Source organism: Corvus brachyrhynchos, unplaced genomic scaffold, assembly GCF_000691975.1.
Source record: "Corvus brachyrhynchos isolate BGI_N302 unplaced genomic scaffold, ASM69197v1 scaffold86, whole genome shotgun sequence".
Taxonomy (NCBI): Eukaryota; Metazoa; Chordata; class Aves; order Passeriformes; family Corvidae; genus Corvus; species Corvus brachyrhynchos.
The window spans coordinates 1,035,361-1,044,783 of NW_008238647.1; the positions used below are offsets into that span (position 1 = coordinate 1,035,361).

General features: G+C 39.6%; 1 protein-coding gene across 1 annotated transcript in view; it reads right to left on the reverse strand.

The window, feature by feature from the left end:
* The window catches only part of LOC103617954 (inhibitor of apoptosis protein), an 8,693-nt gene extending 420 nt beyond the window's left edge, over positions 1-8,273 (reverse strand). The window contains exons 1-8 of the mRNA XM_008636300.2: positions 6,224-8,273; positions 6,012-6,111; positions 4,718-4,796; positions 4,103-4,151; positions 2,897-3,139; positions 1,482-1,736; positions 1,286-1,327; positions 6-459 (exon numbers count right to left, since the gene is read on the reverse strand). Of these exons, the coding sequence (XP_008634522.1) occupies positions 266-459; positions 1,286-1,327; positions 1,482-1,736; positions 2,897-3,139; positions 4,103-4,151; positions 4,718-4,796; positions 6,012-6,111; positions 6,224-7,097 (1,836 nt within the window). The 5' untranslated portion in view covers positions 7,098-8,273 and the 3' untranslated portion in view covers positions 6-265. The remainder of the gene's footprint in view (positions 1-5; positions 460-1,285; positions 1,328-1,481; positions 1,737-2,896; positions 3,140-4,102; positions 4,152-4,717; positions 4,797-6,011; positions 6,112-6,223) is intronic.
* Between the last annotated feature and the right edge of the window lie 1,150 nt (positions 8,274-9,423).

The following is a 9,423-nucleotide window of genomic DNA, read 5'->3' on the forward strand; positions in this document are numbered from 1 at the left end:
TTTCCCTACTCCAAAAGGAACGCCACAAAAACCTCACCCTAATATTGAGTTAGTTTTATGAACAGAGAGAGTCTTTGGCACCAAAGGCCTTCTATACATAATCATACCCACATCAGAATGATGATACAATTTACTATCACAAAACTTTGTAGGTAGTTGATTAATCCTCTTCTGTACCACAATCTTCCATTGTTAAGATACTGCTGGCTTAAGCTTCAGCAGTTGGAGGACGGCAGGAAAAAAGACATTTTGCAGATTTCCCTCTTCACGAAAGAAATGTCCGGACTGTACCCTTTATTGTCCCCCTGCAAATAGGGCATTTCCTCAGGGATGGTGCACATTCTTTGCACACCACTAAGTGACCACATGGAATAAAAACAATAGAAACTTCTCTGTCCATGCAAACTTTACATGTTCTTTCCTCTTGCAGTCTTCTTAACTGTTCTTCCATAGGTAAACCTGGAAAAAATAGTTAACTTTTTGTCAGCCTGAATATAGGTGAATATATCAAAATATATTTAGAGTGTAGCCATGTCCTTTCTCTGTTCTATTTCCCTACCTGTATTGACAAAATATAGATGGCAGAACATTTTCAGAGCTCAGAAAGTGGCATGCAAGGAACTAGTCTGTACTTTCCCGTTCTGTGAGATGTTGGACAGCCCAGGGGCTGGAGGCCAACCAGTGTTCACATTTTAGCAAATGCTGTACTTCTCTTGGTTGGGTATCAGAAACACAGACCACAGCCTGATGGGTGGAAGTGAGCTATATCCAGGCTTGTACACGTTTCTACAGTCTATTAACAGATTAAACCACAGGACCAGAACAAACTCAAGCTCATGTCTGACAAGTTTTTATCTACACAGCTGTTGGTCAAGGTAGATCTCAGGACACCTATAGCCCACTCTGGAAAAGCAGAGATGATACCTGTTCTGAAATGCTAACCAACTATTCATTCTCCAGTCTTTACCAAATGCCTGAATGAGAGCTTGTATCAGGATCAAGTCCAGTATGTGCTGCTCGAATTGCTGAGCTCCAGAAAGCTCTACATCCTATGATGTGCAAAAGCATGAGTAAGGCACAGGATGCAGCTTACACCTGCTAGACTTGCCTGCAAGTATGCACATGCACTTTACTTTTGGTTAACTTTTTCAGTTCATCTTACTAAAGCAGAATTAGAGAGAGGGTAAAGCACCAAACCTATTTCTTAACCAAAGTAATTTTCTTTTATATGCTAGCTGTTTGTTCCACAATAGTCTTTAAGATAAGAAGGTAGAATTTAAGGTACCTGAAACATCTTCTGTGGGAACATACTTGATGGTCTTCTCCACTAGAATAAAAGAAAAAAAAACCCTTATCATTTGACTAATCTATGTTCAAACAGCATCAGTTTGTTTCTTTTTCTTTAGATTGCTGTGAGAGCACTGGTTAAACTTCTATAAAAGGATATTCTTTAAAAGCAAAAGGAAACCAGACAGACATACCAAATAAATCTCTGTAGAGCACAGGGTCACAATCTCGTAGACAGTTCCTGAAGATGCTGGCTGCATCATTTCCTTTCACTAAAATTGTATCTATCAGTTCCCTTGCCTGCAATGCTGTCTGAGTCTTCTGCTTAATAACATCATGCTCAAGTTCTGTTATCACTTTAGCTGATAGTAAACTCCCGAGGATTGGGAGTACACACGTTAAACGTTGGAATAAAGCCATTCGATTCTTCCGGATTAAGGACAAATCATCTGGAATATAAGGGGGAATTAGATAAAATAATTAGGAATACACTACTCCAAGTTGCACTTCTGTTTAACAGCAACTGATACATTCTTTAAACTCTATTTGAAATGTTTGCTTATCACACATCATTAATAAAACCCTCAGCAAGTTTTAGTGGTATTCACATAACAGACTTAAGGAAACCACATACAAGCAGCTTCTGAGCCAAAGCCTGTTCACCAAGGAAACTTCCTGCTCTCATCTCTAGGTTAAATGATCAGAGGGGACCTTGTCTAGCTCCACACTAGCAAGACTTACATAGAGGTGCAATCTTTGCAGCTGTCCAGAGAGTGTAACACCAACACTAACTCATCTCAAGAGGTTAACTTTTGTCAGTGCTAGGCTGTAGATAAAAGAAAGCTCTTCTAAGAAGTGTCCAACACAATTACGTACAAGAAAATCAGAAGTACAGCACAACCAGACTCTGCAGACTTTTTTAATACTCTACCACACATAAGAACAAAAAAATTTCCAGTAGGATTTAATGCTGAATCAATTTATGGTTTCTTGATAGAAATGCAACTAGGAAAGAAGCAGCCTTAATTCAATTTATAATAGAAATAATTCATTATGCTTCACAGACTCAAAATCAGAAGGATCTTTAGGCTTCAAAACCTGGATGGCATTGAAGCAACAGGAAATGTTAAAGACACATCAAATAAACACTTAAATTGATGACATACATGGGCTGAGTCAGACAGAAAAGCAGATCTTTGGCCATCTTACAGAATCTGAATCTGTAGAAGTTTATGGCCCCCTCTAGGAGGTGGATATGGTGGCTTACTGATTCAAGCAGCTTAAAGAGCAGGCAAATCTGGATAAAAATTAGTAGAGTGTACCAAGCGTTTTATTAACAGCAATATAAAGGCACACAAATGAAAAAAAAAGCGCTTTGGAAAGAAAAGGTCATTCTGAACCCTTGGCCTCTGCTATGAAACATTTCTCCTAAAACGGAATGAATCAATTCTCAGACTTCTAGTTCCATACAGATATCCTGACAATGCTTTTAGAGAAGCTGCTCCTAACAGCAATGAAACAAAATCACTTAGTGCATAAAAACAAACATTAAAAGTATACATATTACTAACCACTGCAGATTTCACTTTTACTTATGCCTGATGCCTACCTGATGCCACTTCCTCCAACTGTTTTTCTTTCTCTTCTTCAATCTTCTCATCTTCAGCAGTGAGCAGATCAGACACAAGATCATTAACAGTCTTGTAGTTTTCTCCAGTGGCCAAGATTTTACTTTGCACTGTTTGCTTTATTAGCCTTCTACTGAATCCCATCTCCAAGGCAGCTTTAACCACAGGTGTGTTCATCATGATTGCATCTTCTGAATGGTTCTCTCCAGGTTCAAAACGAATAACTAATCAGAAAGGGAAATCCTCATGTATAACAGGAAGAATAAAATACCCATACAACCCCAGAAGTCAGACACATCAACATTACCTACACACATGAATACTAAGCAGTAAAAAGTTTCAACTGTTTAAAGAGAATTTTTTAGAAGTCATTTTAAAAATGGAAGCCAGTCACTTAGTCATGGATTGAAGCCAAAATAAACGTCAATCCATGTCAGACCTTTGTTAAAACCTAGCTTAATCCAGAGAAACCTCTGAGAATTCCATTGTGTTTTAGCAGCTTTTTTTTATACTTAGTTATTTCTAACTTCAGCCTTGAAACATGTCCTGGGGGTGTGCCAGGGGTGGGGGAGGGAAGTCAGAGTTTATAGTACAAACAATTGCTCTATTCCAGCTCTTGATCAGTATTTTGCATTTAATTTAGTAAACACCGGACACGTGGTATTCTGACTCATTGTCCTCAGTCAGCAGGGACTAGGACAGCATAAACTCCTCCCAGAGGGTGAAGGGGTTTTTCCACTGTAACCAGAGTCCAGCCTAGAAAGAATTCACTGGATCAGCTTGTCCTACCTTCTTCCTTAACTGCTGCTGCTCAACTCAGAGCATTTACCTAGCTACATGCCTAGAGACGGAATTGCGTAACTGCAGAGTCATGACACCCTCTAGCAACTGTTCCACCAAGCTCAACACTTGCTTTGCTGAACCCAACCCTGAAATGAAAAACTACAAAAACAGCAACCAAGCACTCAAACCCAAAAATGTCAATATGAGCTGCTAGCATGAAAATAAGGAAAATGAAAAACAAGATCTCTTAGAGGTGTTTCCTTGGAGTTTGTCTACACAACATCAAAATTATTTAACTTTTAGGAAACAAATCTAAGAATTCACTATCCAAAGCTAACTTGCTTAGCAATCATTAAGTGTGCAAAATGCTGAGGAAGTTTAAAAACATGCTTTAATATACATACTTGGAGGATCAAGGTTTTCATCTACAGGCGGATCAGAGGTTGACAAGAGCTGTGGAACACAAGAGAACTACGTTAGTATCAAAGTATTGCTCTTCCCTCTATGTACCTTTCTAACACATTGTTCATCACCAATCCTGCTAAGCTTTCTACCCACTAAATATTTCACCTGCAGTTACACAAGTCTGCAAATTTGTGCAACTATATATCAACATAAAGCTGGTGCTGACCACTTCCAGGAAGAGGAGTTTGGCTACTCTTGCCATAAGAATTACAAATAGAAATAATTCACATTGTCCGTGACTGATTTCTGAAATAATAATTACTGATCTGCAATATTCAGTGTATAATCAGAACTTCCCTCTGCTAACATAAAGGAGCTCACTGTCCTCACTAGGACTTTCCATAAGTAATCTGTGGAGGTTAAACTCTACTAGTCCAAGACTAGCCATGGTTCAGCACTAGTTTCTTTTACATGTTCATGAAGAGCATTTATGATGTCAGAAACCCAGGAGAAACATACGCAGAAATGAGGCAGAAGAATGGACTGAACTCAAAGAAAGAACATAGCACTGTTAAACAAGGGAAAACCAAAGTTACAGGACAGTAAAAGTTTACCTGTTCAAGGAGATGGGGGAATCTGGCCTGAATTTGACTTACAAACTCTCTTCCTTTTACACGAAGCAGATACTCACATCTGAAACATTGACAAAAGTGTATCAAATCATACTTTCTACTTGCCAAAGGAAAAAATAAAACAAAGAAGAACGAACAAGTTTAAACCTAGTGTAACTTAAATACATTTCTCTTCCTTCAGAAGAGAAAGAATACTCCTAATTGGAAGCTTGGTGCAGCCTAGTGTCCAGTGACACTTAGATAAAGTTCTCCCATGACACCCAGCCATCAGTTGGCTTATGTATATAAATGCAGCAGCTTTACATTCTGCTACCACTTGTAATCAAAATGGCATGTCATGAGAAATGATACTGTGTCAGAATCACTACAAAGTGCAGTGATAAACTGTTTCTATCTTGCATCTCACCATTTTTATCTTCCACTCAAATCATTCAAAAGAAAGAATCTAACAAAATTTAACACCACTATCAAAGCCAGATCTGCTTCACTAACATAGGTTTATCTCTTATGTACATTTGCCAACAGACTTAACACAGTAAGGAACAACAGTGACATTTAACCCTACATACATCATATAGTCCAGCAGTAGCTGATAAATTGCCCATGAAACCTTAGTTGGAGATCTACAATGAGAAGAACTATAATTAGCTTTCCTGAAATTAAGTGCAGCTATTTCTGTAATGGAGGTGGTGATTTCCACAGGCATAGATAGCAATTAGGTATGAAATTACCATTTAATTATAGGTGACATTAAAATGTCATTTCTGTCATTCCTCCAGTAGAGACACACTAAAGAACCACTGAAACCCTCTTCACAAGCCTTTCCACATGTAGGAAACCAAACCACACAAGCAGAACATCAGGTTCAAGAGCATTCAGCATGGGCACAAAACTAGAACCAGTGAGTTAAATATTCCTTCTACTTCATTTCTCAGCAGCCCTTGCTCTCCTCAGTCAGCTTCCTGACTGCTTCTCCTAGAGAGAAGGGTATGCTCATTAACAATGCAGTTTCACTTACTGTTAGTGATCTGGGGATGCACACAGCTTTTAGTAATGAATGGGAAAGCATTATGTGCCATGGTTAATGAAGAAATGTTTTAATTATGCCCACCTACGCACTTCAGAGCTTTCAGACACGCATGCAATACACCCAAATGAAAGAGTGAACCTGTACATCAATAAAGTTCAAAAAAACTATTAAGTGCAGTACATATCTGCCAAAATTAGAACATTTAGGAATATGAACAAATTATGATAAAGATTTTTTGCAAGTTACCTTGGAAACCACTTTGCATGCTCAATCCATGGATCATCTCCAGATTCCCAGCACCTTAACCCACCATCACAGCAAAAACACTTCACGTCATCATTGCGACCTTAAAAAAGAAAACCAAGGTAAAATATCTAGCAAATACTGAGACAACTTACTTGAAAGTAAATGTTGGACATAGCAGTATGAATAAAACCGGAGAAGTCTGGGTTTCTTACCTACATAGTAAAAGCCAGCATCTGCAAGCTGTTCAGGCTGAACTGGAATTCTGGTTGGCCAATTTATGAATGTTTTAACACGTGCTTCATGGGTTTGCATGCTCACATTTGAAACATTGAAACTCTGCTGGTCCCGGATAAGGTTTTCCACAAAAGGGCAGTTGGGATAATGTCTCCGATGCTCTGACACAGCATTGTCTTTTGGTTCCCAATTACACAGCTGACCACCACAGGTAAAACAAGCAACTTTGTCTGCTGTCCCCAAATAATAAAGTCCAGCCTTTGCCAGATCAGTGGGTGAGAGAAATGTCAGTGGCCATGAGTGAAAGGTGCGTAGCCTAGCATCTTCTGTCCTCATAGAAGGATTGTGAAGCTTAGGGCTCAAGAATGAAAGGTCATCAACTGCCCTAGTAGTTACTGGGTCTTGAGGAAAACTGGAAAAAGAGCCACTGAAATATCCAACCTGTTCTAAACTTGGAGAAAGTGCTATGGAATGTAGAGATGGTGAGAGACTGCTTGCAACTGAAGGTGAAAAGGCTGAACGAGATGACAGTCCAAGGTTGTTAACTGAACGCACACTTTGAACAAAACTGCAGCTAGGATACAGCTGCTTATGTTTTTCCATAGCATTATCTCCTGGTTGCCAGTTCTCCAATGTTAAACCACAACTGAAGCACTTAACTTTATCTTGCACACCCGTGTAATAAAACCCAGCCCGGGCAAGGCTCCGCTCTGATACCGGTGTGTTCATGGGGAAAGTAGAGAACGTTGACATTCTGTAGAGTTCACAGGACAGGTCATACTTCAGCTCACCACACAGAGCACTCTGCCTCATGATGCTAGCCAAGAAAGGGCTATCTTCCACTATGTTCATAATGGACTGTTTTGGGAAAAATGGGACAAGTCTTCCTCTGGGAGGTAGTTGTGTGCATTAAAGGCAATTTGGAATAACCCCTGTCTGTACAAAAGCAATAAATACTTTAAAGTGTAACTTCAAATGTGCAATGAATAGAACTGACCTCATGATTTAACAGCCTTTAAACATTTGAGAAGTTCTTGTATCTTAGTTTAGCAACTGCTTTCAGTGCAAAAGCTGCCCAATCCCATTTCAACAACTGAAGAAAGTATGTTGAAAAGGAATTTCCCTTGAATCATATAAGAATCACATGCTTCATTTGTTCTGTATATCTGGGAGAGCAGTACCAATTTGTCAGGCTCGTGGAGGTGGGATCAAAAGAGGAAAAATCTCAAATGGGTTTATCAAAATCCTTTGTCAGTAGAGAAACTAAATTGGGGGGCAACTAAAACAACACTGTTCTTATCCAGAACATATGTTAAGTGATTTAAGGACAAGATTTCACCCTAGACATCTGATAAATATGTAGCTTATACACACAAAGATTTCAGTTTGTAAAACCTCAATAGGAGGCTGAAAAGAAGGGTTTATCAAGTTCAAAGGGCACACAAAAAATAGAGACCCTGAACTGACATTACTAAACTGATCTCGTATATTTGCTACTACCGGACTCCAAAAAAAACCCCTCTCAATTTCTGCATATTGTTGTAACAAGTTGTTAGACTAAAGAAGTTAGTTTATGCTCAACTTCACATGTATAGAATATTCAGCTATTAGAGAAACAAATCCTATACACTGTCTCAGACAAGGATGAACTCTATTAACAAACCAGGATAGCCCCAGGCTTGTCTACAAGTCAGCACTGAATTAACAGAACATTTCAGTTTTAGCCTGGTGCCTTAGTTACAAGTACAGAGTTATCGAATTTAACATAAATTAATTGCCTTGTGTTGAGACATTCTGATGCTTTATACTGTTGAATTAAGTTTTTTCTGTATGCCATGTTTCTGGCATACAGAAGCAAACAGAACTCTCAGGTTAGTTTCTTTATTTCTGCACAGAACTACCTCCCAGAGTTAAGACTGAAGTCCCTTCTAAGGTGCCTACGTCTCCATATTGACAGTGACTGTTCTCAAGAAGAAATTGTAAGTATCTGTAGTTTCAATCATTCAATTTTTTGGGGCAGAACAAAACCTGTAAGGAAGAAAAAGAGGAGTGTTTGAAAATACACAAGATGAGGTACATGCAATGTCTATGCAAACAGCAATTACACAAACTGAAACACCATAAGCTTTTTCGAAATTATAGAATGTTAAGGGTTGGAAGGGACCTTAAAGATAATCTAGTCCTAATCCCCACTGCCATGGGCATGGACACGTTCCCGCAGACCAGGTTGCTCAGAGCCACATCCAACCTGGCCTTGAACACTGCCATGACGGGGGTGTCCACAACCTCCCTCAGCAAACTGTTCCAGTGTCTCACCACTCTCACAGTAAAGAATTCCTTCCTAATATCTAACATAAATTTCCTCTTTCAGTTTGTACCCATTACTCCTTGTCCTATCACTACAGTTCTTGTCAGAGTCCTTCTCTGGCTTCCCAGCAGATCCCCTTCAGATCCTGGCAGGTTGCTATGAGGTCTCCATGCAACCTTCTCTTCTACAGGCTGAACAGTCCTAAGTTTCTCTGCCTGTCTAATGTCACGTAGAAAGTTTCAGGGAGTCAACTCTACACACTGTGATATGGAGTGGATTTTACACACTTCATTTCCCTGTTATTGACGCATATGCAAAAACTGTTTAACCCACAAGCAGAATTTTTTGGCAGACGGATTAATCAGGATACTTGATCACAAGCTGTGTAACTAAAGGTGAGATCCTGTACTGAAAAAGTTGCATCCATTTAAATTGGTTTAAGCTTGCAGATTCTCAAACAATGAAGACCCAGTTTTATAACACTGACTTAAAGAGTACTGGATTGTCTTATTTAGGTAAATCCAACTATACTTGAAGCATAGGACATTAGCAAAACTGACCTTCCCCAACAATTCAGGTAAGGGCAAACACAAAGTTCAAAGGGTTTTTATATATGTAGCTATGAATAAATATAAAATTACATATTTATTAGTCTGGTCTGGAGGATCGGTTTTTTAAAGGTTTTTCCAGGGAAGACTCAGTCACGATGACACAGCACTGCAGAAACAACCCCCTGCGCTAAGGCACCAGATCTTGAGCACCAGACCCCGCCTGGCCGGGCCTAAGCGCGCTCCCAACCCCGGCAGCGACAGCCCCACGATCCACGTACCCCCGCGGTCACCCCGGGCCTCGCTCTCTGCTCCCTCTGCT